Source organism: Symphodus melops, assembly GCF_947650265.1.
Source record: "Symphodus melops genome assembly, chromosome: 20".
NCBI lineage: Eukaryota > Metazoa > Chordata > Actinopteri > Labriformes > Labridae > Symphodus > Symphodus melops.
The window spans coordinates 5,845,054-5,868,143 of record NC_136710.1 but is presented as its reverse complement, the minus strand read 5'-3'; the positions used below and the strand labels follow the sequence as shown (position 1 = coordinate 5,868,143).

General features: G+C 40.4%; 2 protein-coding genes across 3 annotated transcripts in view; both read right to left on the bottom strand.

Moving 5' to 3' along the window:
* The window catches only part of LOC306841331 (pyruvate carboxylase, mitochondrial-like), a 259,771-nt gene extending 253,264 nt beyond the window's left edge, over nt 1-6,507 (bottom strand). The window contains exon 1 of the mRNA XM_079371153.1: nt 6,006-6,507. Coding sequence (XP_079227279.1) covers nt 6,006-6,007 — 2 coding nt within the window. The 5' untranslated portion in view covers nt 6,008-6,507. The remainder of the gene's footprint in view (nt 1-6,005) is intronic.
* Nucleotides 6,508-10,684: 4,177 nt separating this feature from the next.
* Nucleotides 10,685-20,363, bottom strand: LOC306841434 (uncharacterized protein). 2 transcript variants are annotated; one of them, XM_079371332.1, is made up of 12 exons: nt 20,235-20,363; nt 19,839-20,045; nt 16,638-18,010; nt 15,908-16,149; nt 14,566-14,768; nt 14,213-14,373; nt 13,909-14,012; nt 13,720-13,780; nt 13,150-13,238; nt 12,829-12,951; nt 12,299-12,399; nt 10,685-12,158 (listed from the first exon to the last, which is right to left on the bottom strand). In XM_079371332.1, exons 3-12 carry the CDS (start codon nt 17,980-17,982, stop codon nt 11,645-11,647), a joined length of 2,943 nt encoding a protein of 980 aa, XP_079227458.1. In that variant the 5' UTR covers nt 17,983-18,010; nt 19,839-20,045; nt 20,235-20,363; the 3' UTR covers nt 10,685-11,644. The 2 variants fall into 2 exon arrangements, with proteins under 2 accessions (XP_079227458.1, XP_079227459.1); XM_079371333.1 differs by lacking the exon at nt 19,839-20,045.
* Nucleotides 20,364-23,090: the final 2,727 nt, after the last annotated feature.

Here is a 23,090-nt window from a genome sequence, read left to right as displayed (position 1 = left end):
GACTAACCTCTCGCTGGAATCAGTCCAGCTAGTCACCGGGTGCTTAAAACAGCTGTTCCCTTCACCACAGCAAACACGCAGCGGCTCCCACAAGAGCTCACCATGTGCTGGTTGTCACACGTACACAAACACGCAGGCCAGACATGAGCACACTTAACAGCACTATACAAGGTGTGTCGTCTGTCCTCCTTCACCTCAGTCTTCATGACCTTGATTATCCATCCTTCAACTGATCTGGACACATTTAACGCAGAAGCTCAGCTCGGCCTCAGCTTTTCTTCAGGAGTTGCATTTTCTACTTACAACCAGTTGCAGTGTTATCGTCAGTCGCTCAGGTTTAAAGTAGCTCTATACTCTGATTAGAAAAAAGTACTGAATAGTAGATTGATAGTTAGACAAAACATAAATCTCAAAGAAGACACTTATTTGTCTCACTCTCTTTGTGTCGTTACTTTTGAAATTACTCTTCTACAGTTTTTTAATGTAACTTACTTCCCTACTGTCTCTCCGTCCCTCTTCAAAGATCAAGCCAATACAAAATGTGTTGTAACAAGTGGCTATAGTACTGCGATATATAGCAGTATGAAAGGAATGTGAAATGGTGAGGACACACAGCGCTTCAGGATCATTTTGGTTTTCAACCTCAATGGTCACACTGCAAACTGTTCAAGAATGTTTTGACTTTTATTTCTTTTCCCCGACTTGTAGTTTAAAAAAAAAAAAAACTACACTTTTTGCCTACTTGAAATGGAATAAACGTTCAAGCAGGGATGTGACGATTCACTCAACTCACGAAACGTTTCTCTCACAATTTCGTTAACGAAAAGAGACAGAAGACAAATTATGAGGTCATTTTAATGAGAACACGCACGCACCTCAAAGCTCTTTGGCTCTTGCACTCGTTTTTGGCGAGCAGGGCTACAAAGCAGGGCTACTGTTAGCATGCAGCAGCTGCCATGCTAGCGTCTTTGAATCGATTTTTTCACATCCCTACTTACTCAAAAGCAACACACGTTCAGCCTTACTGTAAATAATAATAATAATGATGACGACCAGAGTGTTTAGAATTAAGAATAAAATGTACACAAGGAATGACAAGGTACATCCTAACATAAGTTATATTCTGTAAGGTAGCTCAATAATTCGCTGAGAAACAACAAGCAAGCACGTTAGCCCTGAGCTAAACAACTCAGTCAAGGATTCAAGGATTCAAGGATTCAAGGTTGTTTATTGTCAAATATGTTGACTTGTAATAAATAAATATCACAAGTCAACTTCCATTGTTGACTTGTAATGCAGAGTGGAGAGGCGGATGAAGCAACACAACAGACCGCATGATAGGTTGACGTTTTTTTCGTCATCGTTGAAACACGTCGTCTTCTCTTCATACAAACAATCAATCAGCTATCTCGAACCATCGATAACCGCCAGTCAAAACAGGATCGAGTCCAAGTTCAGTTCTCATGCTCCGAGATGATCCGGGTAAAGTCCCACGACACATCAGTATCATCAGTTAGCTGAAAAATCAATGACTGCTTGATAGGAGACACAATAAACAATACAGAACGCACTGTCATCTACATCATCCTTATTGTCTGCACAGTATGTACCAGCCCAGCGAGCATCATGTAACACAGTTAGATACTAACATTTAGATTTTCATTCATTCGACAGTTTCAACATTAAACACAGCCAGTCATGACAATTAAAAACTCAGATCTAATAAACTTTGTTTCCACATGTTATTCAAATGTGCGACACCACAATGAAACCCGGAGTAATACAGCGTGTTTTTAAAAAGTTACCTCTTCCAAAGACGATCTGCATGCACTGCTTTAGAGTGTAAACCTGTCTGTTATCATGTCCTATAGTTTGAGTGAGGAAACAAACCTCTAGCAAGGGTCAAGGTTTTTTTTTTTTTGGTTTTTTTTAGTACCCAAAGGTGAATATTAATCCAAGTTTCTCTTATTCCAACAGCCTCTAACCAAAGAAAGCTCTTTCAGGTGGATTACTTTGTTTACATTGCAATCAGTTCTGTCGAGTGTCCCGTAAGCTAAAGTCACAATAGGTCAGATTTCAAGGGTGTCAGTCTTTGAGCGCTTGACGTCGGGGTCTGATGAACTGACACAAACTGTGTACGCGTTTGGTGGAACGCCGACAGCGGAACAAACAACATAAAAGCACAAGTATGGTCACAGCCGGGTTTATCAATAACCCAAACTCTCCTCAGTCAGAGTGGATTAGTGGAGACACGGCTGAAGCATGACAAACATCAGACACTCCCCTTTAAAAGGCTCTAAAGGTAAAGTGAGAATAAACCGTGTGTGTGTGTGTGTCGGGCTGCCAAAAAGAACAAGAGCTGATCTCTGGTTCATACATTAACTTCTCCCAGATCAAAGTTCGGTTCTGTTATTTTTTTTTTAACATACACGGCCAGACACAACGTGACACACAAACACACTAAACCAGCATTCCCTTTGCTCTGATTTGCCGACCGTGAGGCACATGCATCTGCGTGGTTATCTCCCTGCACTTGGGCAATCACTGCCTTTTCATCCTTTGAGTCCAATACCAAACACATCAGAGGCCTCAAAAAACAGGCAGAGGCACCGACGTCCTGGACGGAGGATTTCGTCATGAGAGATAAGAGGAAAGATAACGCTCACCAAGTGAGTTATTTCTTCGTGGCCTTTGAAAAACAAAAAATGTTGGATAGTTTGGTTTTAAACCGCCAAACAGCCAACGAAACATTTTCAAGGGAGTTTTGAAAACTCTCGTCGAGTTAGTCAGTAAAATTAGAACTGAGAGGGAAAATAAATCAAACAGGGCAGCGATCGGCTCTCGTGAAAGATGCAGAGATTCCAACAAACTACTTTGAGGCCAAAGAGGTACATCATATCAGATCATTTTTCTCCTCGCTCTTGAGAACACTTCAAACGTATTTCCCCATGGTTCATACTGACGTCTTCAGTACTTAAAGAAACTATAAACTGATTTCGCTGAGTTCAAGAAACGGCTGCAGCACAGCGTGCAACACTAGCCCATGGGTGGGTCAGACGGGGTGGAGCTGAAGAGACACCCGGAGGCACGGCGGTCTAGCCTCGACTTGTTTCGACCGCGGATTGCCTCACACACTGCATGAACACATACATCTACTGTATGTACACGGGTTGCAAAAGAGTGGGATGTAAAAATGGAAATAACAGGAAATCTTTCAGAATCCTCGCATGACCTCAGTTTGTGATTGGTCACAGGAGACGGTGGGTAAACATCCAGGAATAGATAGCAGGTGTGCGTTCATCCACACGCTCTTTACACATCAGCGGTCTCCTCCTCTGCTCTACCTGCCCATCACCTGCTAATGGATGACTGTGTGTAAACGCTGTGTCCTATCATAACATACATGTCTTTGATTTCTTATTCAAAGTTACTTTAAAAAAAATTAAAAAGTCTGAAGTTTCCCTTCGTGAGAGCAACACTTCCTGCGAGCCGGAGCAGCAGTTACTTTGTTGACGCATTTGAGGACAAAACAAACGGTTGTGACTGCACTTAAAAGCAGGAAGTGGCAGCTTATTACGGTATCGCGCTTGTGGAAAGCTAGATCATGGGTTCCAATCCCCAAGCAGTCTAAAACAAAACAAAACAAAAACAAACAAAAAAAAAAAAAAAAAAAAAAAAAGTCTGAGAAGGAATCCTCAGGACCTGGAAAAGAACCCTCGGGTCGAGTCGTTAAACTACCTGTATAGAAGATGAAATCAAAGCACAACACACGTTTCATCTCTAATCTTCATTATACATTTAGGCCACAACATGTTCCTCTATGAAGATAACATCTACACAGGTTTAAACTGAGCTGCAGTCTATAGTGAAGTTCTAGAAGTGGCACACTGTCATTGTTTATGTCAAACGACACTGATGCGTTTAGCTCTTGACTTTCACTGTCCTCCTCCACCAGCTGCACCAACAAAAAGCTCCAGCCTCCCGTTGCTACAGTCTGCGTGGGACAAGAACTTATTATAACAGAGTTCTTCACTAATTCTGAGAGCATGTTCGTGTCTTGTTGCTGCTTTGAGGGGAAACTGAAAAAAACTTTAAAATAAAAGTTCCTGCAGGATCCATTCTGCTTCAAGAGAGCAAAACTTTGAATGCAACGAAAATCTTTTTTTTTTTTTTTTTTTCCGTAAAGCTCCGCTCTCTTTCCCACAGAGGTAAATAAGCATTATTTTATTTTATTTTCCTCCTGTGCTGATATTACTGAAGGGTTAAATATGAAACCTTCTGTAGTGACACATCCCGTGTACACTCCTTTTGACCTCACTTAACCCTGAGGGGGGGGAAGGAGCCTGTACGGATCCTGCTGACAACACCTTCATGCAGTCTCCTGTGAGATGGTTCATTAAAGCAGATCACTCTCTGATTCATCACCACAATGACACAAACACAACACTGTCAGTCTGTGTACGATGAGGCCAATAAAAACTCATTATTTTGAGATATCTTCTTTTAACATAAGAAAATAAGAAGCAGAATGAAACACTACAGGTGAAGGTTGAAGGTAACAACAATGACAAGGCTATGAGAAAAACCGAACTTTTTAAAAGTAAAAAAAACTAAACTTTTACAGTCAAAATGATAGAAAATAAAAGATAGAAAAAAAAACAGTTTTCAGTTTTTTTTGACTAAAATGTTCAGAGTGATACTGTAAGGTTCAAAATGATTATTTGCACCTTTCTTGCTGAAATATAATGCACTCTGATCCTCCCTGGACTACCAGCCTATTTCAACAAAAATGTACAACAGCTGAGAAATACTGACGCTTATGTTAAGCCCAAAGTCCAATCAAGAGAAAAAGCAGCATGTTGTAATGTCTGAGGTGCATTTCCTAATCTAGAATGAATCACGTGACTTTAAGGCTCTGCTACTCCTACTCTTGATCATTGTTCCCTAAAGTATTTAAAATATTTCCTGCAGCAATGCAACAACTAACAATGACACTACAGTGAGCACAGTTTCCAGTCAATGTTTCTGATCCCGCCCCCAATTTGGGAATTAAAGCTAGTTCTGCATATAGGACTTGTTAAGATAACTGTCCTTGGTTTGATCACACTGAGTCTCCTCCTGTTCTACATGAACCCCTCTACAAAGCAGTAGTAGAGGTTGCTCTGAGGATGAACAAACTGTGCACGCAAATGAATGTGGCACAAAACGTACGTGACGTAAATGTTCAAAGGTCAAAGGGTGGAGATCAAAATGTCTTCAAAAACATACAATCAGTGACAGAAATGAGGCCATTACACACAAAGCCACTTTAATGTGCAGCACCGCAATAAAACACGCGTGTTGCGCAATGCACAAGTTGCAACATGTAAACAGGCATTTGTTCTCACGTTTACAGGCACAGTGGGAAATGTAGTCCCCTCTGTGTTGATTCAAATTCCACTGTTCCCAAATAAATACAATCCATCCTCGAGGAGCCCCCCACAGGGTTTGACTGCACCCCAGCATCCAATGTGTGAGTCAAGAAGCATACCGCGTGTACTCTGTGACAACAGCAGCCATAGATGCATAGTCTTGTTCTAGCAAAAACTACATTGGAAAAACGTGCTCGGGTCAAATTACAACAACGTTAAAGCCCCTTCTGTGACCAATCTTCGGCAACTACTGCAATGACGTTTCCATTTTAAAAGTTGGCCACGCGAAAACTTGAACAGATAAGATTGCAAACAGCGTACGTCAATATTCAGGCGACCCTCCTTAAAACCAACTTTCTCATTTAAGTTTGGTTCTTTCGAGAACAACTGTGCGGCTGAACTCACTGAACTTGAAACGTCGTTCCTTTGCACACGCATGCATGCGAGTAATGCTGTAGTGCGAATAAGAAGCTCAGGAAGAGAAGGTGGAAATGCTTTTTTTTTATGTCAAATGCACTCAATGACAGTCACATGCACACATTTAGGAAGCAGACCGTTCCTGTGCACGCGCACGCGTTACCCATCAGTACTTACATGCTGGTATGGTGCTGTGTCGGTGACAGTCGATGCTGTGTGAATCCCTCCTGTCAAGTAACCGGACACCGAGTGTGAACTGCAGACTTGTCACAGTGTGTTTACGTGTCTGTTTGTCTTCACACAAACACAGACACAGAGAGAAACACCGCTGCACGGATGAGGAAGGAGATACTGTAAAGAGGGGGTTTATATATACACAAACTGGCGCGCGCGCACACACTGGTAAGCTACACACACAGACACACACACGGAGTGACTTCAGGACGGCCGCGCGTGCACTCAAGGCGGTGACACGCACGCTGTCATGCACGCTCACATTCACAGTCACACTCCTGCTCAGTCCCTCATACGTGAGAGAGGCGCGAGGACTCTGAAAGCTAGTCGCTAACTGTATATACTATTGCTAACTTAGCTAGCAGCTGGCACCGTCCGTCTCCGTCAGGCGGATATAGGAGTCTGCTACTGCGCCTGCCTCTTACTCCCTGTTAATCTATCTCTCTCTCCCCCCTCTCTCTCTCTCCCCCCTCCCCTCTAAGCTTTCATCCCTCTCTTTGACATGACGCAACCAGACACGCCCTCAGTTGAACACTAATCACAGAAGAGGACATGTCAGGGCTCAGCGAGCGGCAAGATTTAAACTTTAAAGTGTGGAGAGAGCTCTTTGTGTACAAAACATAATACGAGGTAAAGAGAGATTATATGAGGTAGCCTAATAATGATAAGGATAAACTTTATTTAAATTAAATTAAATTCTATATATAGCTATGAGGAAGTTTAAATTAATTAACTAAAGGGAGAAAGAATACAATAGAATTGAATAATGCTATGGGCACAAACACTATGTACACTTTCACTCGTGGATAGACAGATCAGATAAAAAAAAACAGTGTGCAGCATTAATGATAATGTAGGCAAATTGCCACCCTGAAACAAAACTTTACAGCCCCATTAATTGTAATAGTATTAACATAATACATAATACATTTCCGTTTCCAAGAAAAAGCTACAAGGACGAAAACTTCATGATATAACTAACAGCGAGGCATTTGTGTTAGCAGGAGTAAAGTGGTCATTAATAAGTCAGTGGCTACAGGCAAACCAAACTTGTTTATGGTGAAAAAACAGGTGCTAATTAATGCAAATTCCCCCTCGTACTACATGTTAAATATTGGCTAGGTTGGTTGGTCTAAACCCCTAAAGGGTAAACAAACACCAAAACAGAGCTAATAGAAATGTAAATATTGAACTTACCAAATGCCTGAAGACCCCATCAGATCACAAATGTCACTTTAAATTCTTCACTGGTCACTTTAACATGCAATTTACTTATTATTACTATCTTTTTCATAGTCCTGTTGAGTCCACCACACTATAGTCCTCTGTATATATCCCCCGCTTACTACCTGAAATTGTATTTATGTTTGTTTTTATTTTATTCGTTTTTTTGACTTTTTGTTTTTATTGCACAAATATGCACTGCTGCTACTGTAACGCCCGAATTTCCCCATTAGGGATCAATAAAAGAATATCCTATCCTATCCTAAAACCTTGTGAATGTAGGAATAGGTTAAAGGGACCAGGCCTTCATTTTTCAAACATTTGCTTTTCATTAATAGGCCTATGCCAGTGACAGATCAATTATATACATGACAGATACACACTTTCTTTTCTTATAGTCTTCTTTAATTACATGCTTGTAGATTAATTTTGATTTGTTCTCTTTCTAAACGAATGTGTGTATACTACCTCCAAAATGACCAGAATAACTTGAAATACCTTAATGTCAGTTTAGACAGAAGTCTTTAGCCTATCAAGTAAGTAACTTGAAAAGGTGGAGCGAGGGAGAAAGGAGAAAGAGAGGGTACAGGAGAGATCAGATGTGGTGCGCAGTCTGAAAGAAAAAGCTGAAAAGTGGAGGATTTGATTACAGGCTCTTAAAAAGGTGCTTTGTGAAGTGGACAATTAGACTACTATGCTTTCTCTAAAAAAGAAAACATGCAATACACAAGCACATTGCATTTTCATTTAAAAATGCCATACTGAAACATTCAGCCTGAGACACATTTATTATTATCATAGTTTAATAACCAGTGAACATGCAGTTTAAACTAGTGAGGAATGCACCATAATTAAGAGGAGCAACAACATGTCGTGATGCAAGAATGGAATGTAGTATCTCAACAGACAATCATTCACAAGGCTTGGACATGCTCACGATTGTATCTCAGTTTTTATGTGCTCTCTTATCTGTTCAAGGTTACAAAGTCTAGGTCTATGACAGTCCTATGACACATTCAAAATCAACCACTTAGCAAAAAATGATGTATGTCTCATAAGGGGTTCTGGAGAGATTAGCCAAAAATGTGTCTTAATGTTGGTCTATTTTTCTGAATATATATTCAGATTTTTTAAAATAATTTAAAGCATACTGGTCTCTCCTTATCTGTCTGACACTCATTGTCTCTTCCTCTGTTAGTCCTCAGGCAGAATTTTAAAGGTTGTGATTAACACCGTACTCTCACAGTCTCACACACAACTCCTTTGAAGCAGCAAGAGTCAGCTCAGAAATGGACCAATGACAGTGTGCCAAAGTGTTACATCACCAGTGCTGGAGTAGCTATGCCACATTGGAACTAGCCAAAAGAATTTTTATGAGGCTCCTTCTCTGTGTTGCAGACTCTCAGTCTTGGTTCTGTTGTTATTTTGTGTACTCAGATGAGTGCTCAAATATTACAGAGCGGGTTTGGCAGGGTTAAATAAATATTGATCATTCAGTGATCGGCTGCTCTCCTAAGGGGGCAGAATATTTAAAACTGGATTTTAACGTGCAAATTGTGTTTCTTTTTGAAAAAAGATTTGTGTGTTCTCTTTCGTTAAAGCAAGTCACTCTCTAGAAGTCAAATGTCATAATGTCTTTAGATTTTAAAAGCTATTTGTGTTATCTCTGGCTTCCTTATCAAGCGTTGTATTCCTTTAATTTAATTTAAAACACATTTTAGCAGCAGAGGGAGAATAAATACATGTTCCTGTTTAAACATAACACTGTGAAGGCTGTGCCAAGGATTATATAACAGATTCCAACCTTTAACTGTGTCAATGATAGCACACAAACCCCATGTACAGTATCTTACAAGTCGTAGAAAACTTGAAATTTTATCACCTGTTCTCAAAAAGTGCCAAACATAGTCCAACAACGTACCTTTCTTCTTTAGTATTAGATAAAGGAGAGTGGGGATGTGTTTGCTTTACTGGCCCTATAAAAGTGAACAAGGGAGACATTTTTATTGTCAGGTCAAGTGTTACAGTCATTTTAAGTCATATGTAATTACTTTCTCTTCCGTTTCCCTGCAATATTTTTGCACTTTGAACAGACTTAAGGAGCACTATGTAAATTTGGTGGTGAAATGTGAAAGTTGGAGAAAAGACACGGTTCTATGCTTCATTTTCTGAAATGAATACAAAGAGTTTTTTTCAAAGGAAAAGTGGGTCCCTGGAGAGCTGTTTGAAGCTTAAAAGCGACCAGGACAGTTACGGTTTCACCGATGCGTGCCCTCCACCAATAACTTCCTTGCGTAGCATTTTATCTTCAAACAATGTCGAGAGTTTTGAACAAATACCACAGAATCTGTACCCTTCTCCAACGTCCACATTTCTCTACCAACACTGAGACATAAAGCTTTAAAAGATGTCTGTAATGAGATTGTTGTTGTGGGGGAAAATGTGCAATGTTCATCTGTAAAGTCATAAAATGCTAGTATAAGCTAACCCTGTTGCAGGGGCGGAGCATGGGGGAGGCCAGGGTTAGTGAAGCCCCCCGTGATACCAGTTATTATATTTTACTAAATGTATGTTATTACTCTCTTATGTAAAATATTGTATGGGTGTCTTACTGTGTGATACATATTACATATAATGAATGAAGTAACAGTTTAGTACCTTACATATCACTTTGTTAGCTTTGGTTATTTGTTGCTGACTCTCGTCACCAAATCACATGATTGACATTGTTCCTTTTATTTATCACCACTGCTATGGCAAGTTGGATGGGCCGTGGTTGGCACATGAGCTCAGTTAACTGGCAAAGAGTTCCTCATGAATACATGTGGCCACTGCTTTGACTTCTTTGTCTAGTCTCTCCTCACCCCTCCTTCCCTCACCCTATTGGTCCAGTTTCCCTTTCCCCCTTTCTCTACATGCTTTTGCTCTCTCTCTCTCTCTCTCTCTCTCTCTCTCTCTCTCTCTCTCTCTCTCTCTCTCTCTCTCTCTCTCTCTCTCTCACACACACACACACTCATCTCTGCATGAGATTGACTGCTGCTCTGATTCCTACCTTGTTAATGCAAAAGAACAGAGAACAAAATCTCCAGCCACACACAACTGTCCACCTGTCATACCTAACCATATATAAACCCTCTAAAAGCCCATTTGGCTCATTTTACTCTATTTAATGCTGGTTGAAACACTTATCATGACTCTGTCCTCCAACAATAATGATTAAGGACAGTTTTCACACAGCTTCAGCACATTTATTCAGAAGAAGGAGCGCCTTCTCTTTATTACATAAGTACAAGGTGAAGAATAACATTTGTCAGAGAGGGAAAATAGGGCAGATAATGTGTGCTAGACATGTTGGACTTTAGTCCCTGACATGAATCAGTTTAAAGGCTTTTGTAGACTTTTATATGGGACAAATGTTTTATTAATACAAAAAAAACACATACCTGCATGCAGATACAGTACGTATATGCAGCAATTGAGCACATATTCATTCATCCGCAGAGCCCAGAACCTGCTGATTTGAACATATGTGTCTTTAACAAGGACACCTTGAAGGACATGTAGTCCATAATATAAACATGGGCAGACATCCATGCCATATAAAAACCTTTACAAACACTGTTATCACTGTTATGGTGGCAGAAACACTCATGAAGATATGGGACCAAAGAATCCTCACCGCCATGAGAATGAACCTTAGAGCCAAACAGATGTGTAAATAATTGAGCTTATCAGTGGAAGTATCCTGTGATATTCTGCTGATATCTACATACTATCATTTATCGTTATTTCTATTTGGAATATATTTTAAGTTTTCGTCAATAAATTCATAAAAGTCCAATCTCACACAAACACACACAAACACAGACAGAGAGGGTCACTGTAGTTAACCATCAACAGGTTCGTTTTTTGCGCACATCCTGAGGAGACGTTTTCCATGGTCAATATTAGCCCATTAGGTTGTTACTGTTCCATCAGGTTAAGTGTGTCTGCTTGTGTAATTCCTTTTTACACTGTTAATGTTTGTGAAAATCCACTTTTGTCCTCATTCAAATGAGAAAATGGAAAGCACACCCATGCCTAGTCCCACAGCCTGGTGGCCCGTTAGCTTAGCTTCGCACAAAGACAGAAGACAAGAAACAACTAGCCTGGCTCAAACCAAACACTTAAAATACAGTTGTGCGCACAAAAATAATAACATATTCGACAAATTAACGTAAACAATTAACAGAAAAATCAATTTACAAAATAAAACATTTCATCTAAATAACAGAAGTTTGAATCAACCTGAGTTTGAGTTTAAGAACACACCTGCTTGTCTCAGTGGTACAGCAGTGCTGCTCATGGAAAGTTCGACACTACTGCCAGTTGATCCCCTCTTTTCCCTCCACTGTCCCATCTCCTACTTCCTCTTTCCCTTCTGTGTTGTAGTAAAAGGTAGCTTGGCTAGTGCCATGTCCAAATGAGCCCCATGACTGATGGAAAGGTAAGACCGAGGTGGGCTCTTCTTGATTTGAGTCCCCACCATGAATGTTATTGATAACATGAAAGTTTGCAGCAGAGATGTTGCTATAAGTCACCCCGGTGCTTTGATCGGAGACACTGGCGTTCGTGTTTGATATATAGTTTAGGACATTGTCTGCATTGTTGACGTTGTTTGACGTTCCAGGTAGGCCAGTGGAGGCAATGGTCAGACATGGAGGCTGGGGCTGCAGCAGAGCACGGCCTGCGCTGGGAACAAAGTTGTCTGGACTACTCAGAATCAGACGCTGGGTGAGGATCTGTTGCTGAAGTCGCCTGTCAGTCCAGTCCTCCTGAGGCTGGCGGTGGATCTTCATGTGTGCATTGCGGGACTTGATTTTATAGAACATTCTTAAGGAAACAGGAAGAAGAAAGACTGGAGTAAAAAAAAAAAAAAAAAGAACTAGAAAATCTAAACCATCTGTTGTCTTGCCCTGAAGTCAAACATAATTTGATCTGGAGCTTCATCTTGTGTGACTGGTTGTACTTACTTGCCACACAGCTTACAGGGGAAGAAACTAGCCAATGAGGGCACAGGGACCGCCTCCTGAAGTCCATACTGTCTGTCCACTGGCCGACAGATGGGTGTTATCTAGGAAAACAGAACCAATTGTAAGCTCCTTTACTGTGATGGACTTGTTAAGCTGCGTTCCACACCAGATAACTATTTAATGCATTTATCTCATTACAGATGACCGCACAAATACTACTCAAAATACTCTGTATTTTTCAAGGTTAAACATTATTTTTTTATTTCTGTTTCACTTCTATAATCTGACGCCATGCCGCACACAGAGCATCATGGGAAATCAGCTTCCCACTGGACAATGTCAACAACAGGAAGAGAGAGAAAGATAAAACGAGGATGAGAACTAAAGAAACATTTCTGATAGTATAGGACAAAGTTAAATAAACATCATTGGGGTGCAGAAGTTCTTTGTTCAGCTGGGACAGCTTGACAAAAGGCAAGAAGATTTTAAAGAGATTTATTAGCTGCTTTTTTTTTTTAATTGTTCCTTACACTTTTTTGCTGCTCCAGTTCTCCATCTCTGCTCGCCTCTGCCTTCAGTTTCTTCTGCTTGTCCAGGAGCTTCTTGCTTAGGTAGTAAAATTCAACACACTGGCACGTGGTTTTAGTCCTCACCTGCACATGTGCACACACACACATACAAACACACATACAATTGTGCAGTTTCAGAAATAGCACTAATGCAATAGCATAACTTAGATTTTAGTCAACTTGGGGCTTTGACTAATCCCGATTAGTAAAAGAAAACTTGGAGATGCAAATCTTTCAAGAATGCTGCACAAATAACAAGCCATGCATGAATAGAAGTTGTACCAGTTTCTGTATGAGTGAAAAGTCTTTTCCATACGTTTCCAGCGCTGCACTGAAACGATTTTTTTCACTATCCGACCACAAATCACTACCTACAGAGGGAGAGGAAGACAATAAGATGGCAAAAAAAACAACACCAAGAGTCCCACAATGCACAACCTGGTGCATGGCCACATTATGAAACCCTGTAATATAATATTTAAAATCATGCAGCAACTCAGCCGAATGTAGTTAATGACACAGGAGATGTTTCTGCTACATGTCAGGACCCAAGACATTAGAAAAGTATCCAGAAATACACCCACTTTCATATGACAGAACATTGTATACTTGGTGTTTGGTGGATTTGATTACACAAGGTAGCAAAAGAGGGGGAGGGGCATGTGATGAAAGAGGATGGAGCTTTTGGCTTCAACAAAGGCTACTATTGTACATAATGAAGGAATGTACTCCTTTGCTGACTCATATGCTGAAGTGCATTCTGCAATTAGCTGTCGTTGAGAAAGCCCTAAATGTGCTTGCCTTCAATATTGTTGTCATATATCTTCACTGAGGTAGAAAATAAAAGGTTACCAGAGTAGTGGTAGTCTCCTGTTGGTAATGGCTGCGAGAACAGCAGCATGCCCATTGTGGCCTGTGGATAAGAGAAGGGGAGGAGGCAGAGGAAAGGAAGATCATGAGTTGTTGAGTCATGGTGCATGGAAGTAAGCCATGAGAGAGGAAAGAAAAAAAAGCATTGAGTACTCCTTTTTCACTTCTTACCTTTATGTCCCCCTGACAGTAGTGCAGACAGTGCAGAGCCAGCTCTGTGTTGCTGCCCCCTCCTGGTAAGCAGCTAGAACTGCACATGGACAACAGCTTCTCCACTGTGCATGCACAGACACAAAACAAATGTAAACACCAAAAGCATGAGCAGCTAAAATAATTCATACATACTCTGTCAGATAAGGTAGCTTGACCTTCTCATTTGCTTGTAATGCTAACTGAAGAATGAGTATTCAATGGCTCCCCATGTGCTAATTTTACTCAAAAAGTTGAAGTATAAAAAGCTAAGCATTACATTTACCTTGGTCTTGTGTGTCAGGACTGGCATTCAGCATACCCCATGGTTTCCAGAGAAGCTGTTCCCTGAGAGGTTCCTCCTCTGCTAACCCCACCTCTGACCCTTTGTGATCTACAAAACATGGAGGAAGCTCAGCCTGAAAATCCTGACCCACGTTGACATGCCTGGAAAGAAGAAAATAAAAGAAAGTGAAAGAAGGTAATAACTACTGTAATACAACAATATGTTTCGTGAAGTTGGACCTGCAGATGACGTTACTCTTAACTTTGTTTCCAAGACATTGTGATAAATAAGAAAGTCTTATCGAAACAAGACCCAAGCCAAGACCCAATTCTTTTCCTCAGTCTTGTACTTACGGAAGAACACCACACTCTTCCTCCTCTTCTGCTGCCGCTTCCTCCTCTCTGCGATGGAGAGACGAGAGGCAGGAGTACAGCCCCTTCCCTCTGCGTACAGGATTGAGCAGGGGTTGTGGAGTGTAGTGACCCCTTCTCTGATCCCTTGCAGAGTGAAGAATGCTGGGAAATAGAAATCCAGAGTATACCTTGGAGGATTGTTTCTGTAAACACATAAAAGCCTTTTTAATGTCAAATGCATTTGCAGTTTTGAAACCTCTGTACAGGCTTCTAAAATAAGTTATTTGCATGTATCCATTAATTCTTTACTACAAAACACAAATAGGTCCCTGCTTTATTTAGCAAGGGGAAAAAAAAAAAAAACATGTTTGGCAATCTCCAAATCTGTGTTATTAACATACTGAACCTGTTTAAAAATAAAACCCCAGACTCAGACGGAAGATTGAGACGCAGATATTTCGTTTGAGCTGACGTAATTTCTTAACAAACAATCATGTGTACGCCCACTGCTTCTGCACCTTTCTGCTGTAGCTGCGTTTCCTCCTCAGTGACATGGGCTTTGTTGATAGAGGAGTGACGTCAATGTGCCAACCACGCAATGCCAATCAAAAATGTGGCATGTTTTAACGTCGTCATTTTGTGTTTATTTTGGATAAGCTTAGCTCTACTTGCTAGCTTGCATTGAAACACCCCGACAGTAAGCATAGTGGTGACATATGTTTAGTTCCAAGTATTCATAAACTGAAAGCCTAGCATTTTCAGGCTAACAGGACATTACTTTAAACCACCTTAGTTTACGTGATACCACTTCCAAGTAACCACTATTTTTTACTGCAGAAATAAACACCTTCACCTTTAATAAACAGCTTGGTAAAAAAATTAAAAATGTTGGTTAATGTAGTTCATTTCCATTGCAAAACATGTAGGGATGTTTCTTTTTTTTTAAATAACTTCTTCATTTGATCATATTTAGATTTTTGCATGACAAAACAAAATAAGGGCCTTGGCTGATTCGACTGACAGGTGGGCACATTGTTGCTGTGAGGTCAGATCAAGAGGTCAAATTCTACCTGTTTACTAGACTGACAAAATTTAGGAAGAGTCAGAATTTCCAATATGGCGACGGCCATCTTTGGTTTAACTGCCCTTCCTTTGAAACCTATATGGTTGAAATCACTGGGACTACATCAATGTTTTATACAGTCTAGGCTAAAAACATGACCAATCTAAAAATATATAATTACTTATAAACTCAAAAAGAGGAAATGTGCAGCTTTATTTCCCCAAATATCCGCTGAAATAGTTTCCTGTGGTGAAAAATAGAGGAAGTCCCAGACTGTACCTGTGATTGGTTCAGAATGATGAGCCCATTTTTTACTTTCTGGGTCATCATGTGATCTGTTGTCTTTTCTGCTGCCTCATAATGTTGACTGGAAAGATGAGATGAACGAGAGGAAAGATGAGGGGAAGAATGGAGGGATGGAGTAGTAGTGGGACGGATGGCTCTGATTGGGTGAAATGATGGCTGCTCCGTAGAGGAAGTGAGGAATGTCGATTCTGGATAAGGGGTGATGTTGTGTGAGACTGAAAGAATTAGAAAAGGAGGACAACAATGGTAGAAAGACAGGAATGTTGTGATTTTGTAATGATGTTGGCAATAATGCAAAACTGCTATATCATTTAAATACATAAAAACAGTCTGTGCAAAGAGGACGCCAAAGAGAAGTGTACACACACACAGTCTGGTGGAAGCCTACGCACACATACACTATTTCAATTTCTTTTGCCTGCTGTCCTCATGTGCATTTAATTTTTTCTATTGTGTACAATTCGAAATAAAAAAGATTTACAAAAGTGAAAGTTAGTTTGTGTCTGTAATGTTTGCATACAGGATATCAGGAAAATGCCCATAAATATACAGTACATGTCGTAATTAACCAATGGGCTTGGTGTTTTTTTTTCAAATAACATTTTCTTTTTACTTTCGAAAACATTTTAAGCACCCACACAGTTACTTTGAATCACATCTTACTATAACACATCCTTTTACTTTAAAAAAACACATAACTAACCTGTGATGTCGCCATAGTTTCTACCACGAGGAGATGTTGTGTTGCTGTTGTCTCCTGATGGCTGTGGAAAGCAGTGCGACGGCAGTGGAAAATTCCATATCTTTCCAGCGGTATGGACAGATGGGAAACACTGATGGTGGGAGGCAAAAAACTGAAGTGCACCAATTGGTTCTCCCCCTTGGGGCAATGAATGTCCATACCCCCCAGAAGCAATTGGAGAGTCCATTTTTGAAGGGGAATGGGAAGAAGGAGGTAGAGGTGTTGGAGGCGGGCTAAGAACAGAAGACATGAGGTGAGAAGATGTGGGAGGAGAAGGAAAAGATGGAAGAGTGGGGTGAGCAGGTGGTGAAGAGGAGGAGGGAGGCAGGTAGGAGTCGGAATCAAAACCAAAGCTGTCCTTTTCATCTCCAAAACCCCAGATCTGTTGAGAGGAATCTCCAGTGGGAATCTTAGGGAACCTTATCCTTCGTTGGGAGAGGAAAGCTTCAGAGAAAGAGTCCAGTTTCTGAGCTTGCATCCCACTGATGATTCCTACAGGTGATCTGTGGGATGGGCATCCTGAAGAGGTCGCTTCTGTTCCTCTCCACCTGCCTTCTTCGGTCTGACTAAAGGGGGAGACGCTCGGCCAGGCTCCCTCAACCTCTGCTAGTTGTTGCTGATCTTCACCTGAGCCACAGCTGGAACCAAAGTCCTCCTCTCTTCCTAAATAATGATCACTAACTCTTGAATCAGTCCTACAATAATTTACACGGTCATCACTACATGTCCCTGATTCACTCTTGATGTATGGAATTTTCTGTCTAAAAGAGGGGCTAACGTTAGCCTCACTGTTGTGAACAGATTCCCGTTTAGCTTCATAGCTAGCACTCACACAATTGTTATAGTTTACTTTGTTTACCTCACTGCCACAATTTGAAGTGAAAAAATTGTTTGTGTGATTATAGCAACCTCCTTTACTGTTTAAATGTTCTGCAACGCTCTCACAACTCTCCCCATCCTCCCAAATCTCCTCTTTTTTGCAAACGCTAAACAAAGTGTCGCTAAACTTGCCGCCTCTAACGTTTTCCTCATCGAAATGGCCCCCCGAGTTCACCCCCAAACTGCCACCACTTGCAATCAGCAAGCCTCTGTCATCTCCATTACTACCCCTCCTTTCGTTGGGATAGGCGTTTAAAGTCAAGAAGGAGGTTTTGGATTCTTCTTCTCTACCTCCATATTGTCTCAGAGGATCCAGGGTATGACGAGAGGACAGATATCCCACTTCAGTGTTCTGCAAGGCGAGGTGAAAGGATGGTAACTGTGTTTGGTGGTTGTTGAAGGATTGGGTGGAGGAATGGTCATCCATGATAGCTAGCAAGGTAAAGCTAGAAGGCCTAAGGAAAGACAGAGAAAATATCATAAGAAAATATATAAGTAGGACTTTACAAAAGTAAACCTTCAGAAGTACGTTGTTATACCACATTTTGTAATCCAACAAAAACTTTATATAATATAAAAATAACCTTTTTTTTTTTTTACAGTAATTCACATACTTTGACACCTGTTATCGAGTGTTGCCTCTCTCTTACAGTGAAAGGATAATATCATGTGATTAAAGTGTACCTAAATATGTGAGTCATGGCAGTCTGTCACAATGCAGTTTAAACTAAAGGTTTAAACAGGGTGGGGAATGGGATAATGCAATTCATAAATTCAATTAAGGAAACTTAAAAACAAACAAACAATAACCAAATAAAAATGGCTTTTTTTGATCTGGGGGCAACTGGCAAGACAAAATAGCTATAGTGGTTATGCAGTGTTGCTAAAATGCATCATCATCGGTTCGCAAGAAAAGAAAAGTTGATGCATATTGTCTCGCTTTTCAAAAGAAATAGACAATTCTCTTTCTGTGGATGTAAAAGGCAATCCAGTCTGACTGGTTTGTGGGAACACGTTGGCAGTGATGAAAAAAAAAGTCAATGACAAGGTCCAATACAGCTCAAAACATGCTAAAAGTAATAACCTGCAAAGACAAATGGCAGAGCCTGGCATCGGGAGTAGCAACAGCCACGGTTGGCCAGCGATAAAGTTCTGCTGCACGAGTCAAATAAGAACTTATTCATCTCAGGCTTGAACCAAATCATTTAGTTGTACGCCAATGTATCATACATACATCAAGAGTCTGTGTGCACATTTCCTGTCATTTCCATCATGAACTTTGTACAAAGACGAGGGCTTAACTGAGGGAGCTACTGAGGGAATCTGAGTGCTAACACAGTTTTACAAACTGAAAGAAGATCAGGGAAAATGTGTTTTGGAACTGAGTGTTAGCAAGTGGCGGTAGCTTGACTTCATGATTGACATTACGAAGTACCTTCCAGATTTGAATGATCAAGCTACAAAGTCCCTATCAGCTTTTCAGCCTTCTACTTTCAAATGTGAAATCATTTAAAAATTAAATTAAAACTGTGACATCAAGTTTGACTAAACTGTGCCAGTGTTCTGTAATTTGTTTGGCCCTCAAAGTATTTTCTAAAATTGGACAAAACCAGACAAAAAAGTTGGATACGCCCCTGATCTTTGGTATCAAAATATCAATCCCTGCACTTTTCTGCTTTTAAAACGCATCAACTGATTAAGTTTCATTAAATATTTCCAGTGGTAAACTGATTGAACATCCAAATCTATATTTATGCTAATTACTATCGTAGCTTATTTGAACTTCAAATGAGTCATTCAAGCTCGAAGTTAAAAGTAGCTATGGCGCCGTTTTTTATTCAAAATGATTTCTCTTGAGCATATATGCGAAGATTGTTACATTTAAGTGGTTGGTATTTGTTACCCATACAGGTTGTTTGTTGTAGCTAAGTTCAGTTACGGGGTTCGAAGTAAAACCGAAAGGAACTATACATACAAAAAAAGCAGCTAATGAGAAGCTAATTTTGCTACGTTATGTCTGCATTTTCATGGGTAGAGGCAGCATAACCATGTATTTTATCTTCATCTCCTCGAACAAGTTTCTCTGCATCTTTCTGAAAACTCTGTGTACACAAAGGCTACTGTATGTTGTGCCACTACGCATTGGTTGGTTTTTCTTTCTAACTTGAAACCACATTCTGCTCTAAATAGGACAATGAGCGAGCAAGAGAGAGAACGAAGAAGGAGGGAAGAAGAGATGGAAAGAGAATTACACGGTAGATTTTTTAGCAGTTGTTTTTTTACCAGTTCTCGGCGATTACATTCCTTTTCACATATACTCGTCTTCTGGTGTTTATGTTTTCGAATCCTGGTTGTTGTTCTTCTTATTTTCTTCATGTTGTTCTCTGTACTTTAATTCTTTTCTACTCTTCACTGTACCATGTTGCTCTGATAATTTCCCCGTTCAGATTTTGCCTCTCACACAGTGCTTCCTATCTGTCTCTCTGCACTCTTGACAGCTAACACACACACACACACACACACACACACACACACACACACACACACACACACACACACACTCACATTTATTCAAAGACACACACACACACACACATCGAGCACAATTGACACACCATCATACACTAACCACATACGCACTTTTCACAAACACACATATGCTCACAGTCATTTACTCACTCAGTTCCTCGCTGATAAACACACACACGCACACATTCTGACTTTCACACAGTCATACACACTCTTGCAGGTGTCAGAGAGGACCAGGGTAGTGATGTTGCCTCTCTGCCTTTCGTCGTCGTCGTCGTGGTAACCACATCCTGAGGAAACAAATGCTGACGGATCTCCCTCCTTTCAGCTATCTTTATCTCTCTGCCCCCCCCCCCCCCCCCAGTTCTCTGTCTGCCTTTTTGTCTCTTCGCCTGTCCTTATCTCTCTATCTTTCTCTCTTTCTGTCTTTCATTTCTTCTTTTGTTGTTTGCTCACTTAGTGCCCCTTTCCTGATTCCTTGCTGTGAAAAAAACATTTTTGCTGAGGTTGTGTTACTTCATTTTGTAATTAGAATAAAATCAATTCATCTTATCAGTTATTTTTACACCTCTACTAACATTTATGCATATTTATTTTACAGGATTATTTACAAGGTCTTATAAAAGTTCTTACAGGTTTTTTTTCGTGCACGGTGTGATACAGGTGTTTGTACGTGTGAGAAATACATGTATTTCTTAGACCTCATTCGTGTGTGTGTGTGAGGCGGTGGCTTAGATGTTTACCAGATCAAGATTCACTGGCTGAGTCAGCTGACAGGAAGTGAGAGAGAATGAAACAGGAAGGAAGAAAACGACTAACGATGAGGTTCAGGGATCCCTCTAAACACCCTGCTGCCCATCCCACTCATCCACCCACTTACCCACCACACACACCCATAAAAAAAGTAGTGTATGAAAAGCAAGCCACGTTTTAAATGCTGGTATAATGTTTCCTACCTTTGTTATGTCATACCCCCACTCACACATTCAGACGTAACCACAAACACGACCACTGGCAGGACAACAAGCTTTTGAACCACAACCTGACCAACATACACACACATGCACGTACAGACAAGTACAGAGTCACGGGGAAAAGTGTGTTTGAATTGAATTAAATCTAGTGTATGTAACAAACACGTGCAATCAACATCCTATTTTGTGAACTGCTATGTGTGATTATGGGGACATCAAAATAAAGTTTAAAATGCTCCATCACTTGACAAAAAGTTTTACAAAAGAAAGTTATATTTTAATCAAATATAGTCATTGTATTTTGAGAGTAATCATCAGCGTTTCTTACACGTGCATTTTCCAGAAAATGTTGGGACAGTCTCTGAAATCTTCCTGAGTTGCTGATGAGTAGCGTCGCTCCCTCAGGAGAGGAAAACACGAGGGACGAAAGGACGTTGAAACCGAGTCCGACACTGTAATGGCAGCAATTTGCCTTTATATCAATTCTTTGTATTATTGGACTTATACACATTTTAAATGGATGAGTGGAGAGAGGCATGCAGGCAACAGAAAAGGTTCTGCACCAGATTTATTACTTGCATGACGATCACAACTTGTGCATTTAGTACGTTAGTACAGGCTAATACATAAACAACAGCCGTTACAATAATCAATGTTTTTTGATTGTCTAGCAGAGTACTAGCATGTTCCAAAGAAAGGGAGGCGAGAAAAAGTGTGTCAGTGTCAGTGTGTTGGTGTGTGTGTAGGTGATCATGTTAATCCTGAGGTCACTTGTACAGTGTGACTATATCTCATACCTGGAAACCTCAGCATTAACATGAACTGTAGATAATAATGTGGTAACTACACAACCTTTAAATCACAATAACCTCCATTTTAGCATAAATTATAATATCAGTGTTTCATTAATATTTGACTGCCGTGGATAACAGGTTTCATTTAACATTTCAAGTGACACAATATAAAGACATATTGTATTCAATCATCCTTACAAGCGCAGCCCCCCCCCCCCCCCCCCCCCCCCCCACCACACACACACACAGTATATAGTCATAATCCTCAAAAATTGACACTAGAAGGCAAATCAGCTCAGCTTCATTTTTGAATCTTTTATGCTGTGCGTGCAAAGACAAAAATCCTTGTAGTTTTTTATTAAGATGTAATTACAGGGACGCTGATGACCTGGTAGTTAGGTGTCAATCTACGGAGGCTGTAGTCTTCCAAGCGAGCCGACCCAGGTTCAAGTCTAACCTGTGACGCTCCCTTCTCACATATCATTCCTCACTGTCTTTCCGGATTTCCACCTAGCACAGTGCTATTAAATATGGCAAAAGCCCAGAAATCTAATCCTCCAGAAAAAATGTAGTTTCATCTTTTGAGATAAAATTATATTATTTGAAGAATAGGGAGAGACGAGAGTATTCATGTTAAACTTGTACCTGTTCGACTTTACGTCTGGACTTTACGTCTGGTTTTCAAAAGCGTAAACTGAAATTAGAGAGGTTCCTTACTGAATTTTAGGACTTTTTCAGTGTGTCTTATATTCTTTACACATTTCGATTCAGACATAATTGCCAATTTGTTTCTTGTGTGTAAGCAGAAAACTGCAGAATTTAAAAAAAACAAAAAAAACGTTTGTGAATGAAAGAATGGAAGTGGCGTGCGGAGGAGTGTGTACGGGGGAGACGCTTCTTTGTTTTTTTTTCTGAAATTCATTTGAAAAAGTTGTGGGAGCAGAGGAGGGGGAAAGAGAGACGAGTGCCTGGACTTTTTCGCTCAACTTTTTTTTTTCTCTGAAGCCGCCTTTTCCGTGACTGGCGGCAACAGACTTACTGAATGAGGGAGATATCCAACCGCCAAATTACATAAAGTGACAACTAGTTCCGTTGCGGTGCTGTCAAAGTGAATACAGAATAAGGTCATTACCTTTAAGGTAACTTGCCATTTTTATAACATTGTCTATGCTGACGCTGTATAGTGTATGTTTGCACTACAAGTGATTTTAACATGTCCTTAAAAACGTGACAGCGTA

Coding starts and splice junctions, on each gene's coding strand:
- LOC306841434 (XM_079371332.1), bottom strand. CDS start 17,982: ATGGATGACCATTCCTCCACCCAATCCTTCAACAACCACCAAACACAG. Junction 16,150..16,637: donor AAACTATGGCGACATCACAG/GTTAGTTATGTG, acceptor TAATTCTTTCAG/TCTCACACAACATCACCCCT. Junction 14,769..15,907: donor TCATTCTGAACCAATCACAG/GTACAGTCTGGG, acceptor ATGTGTTTACAG/AAACAATCCTCCAAGGTATA.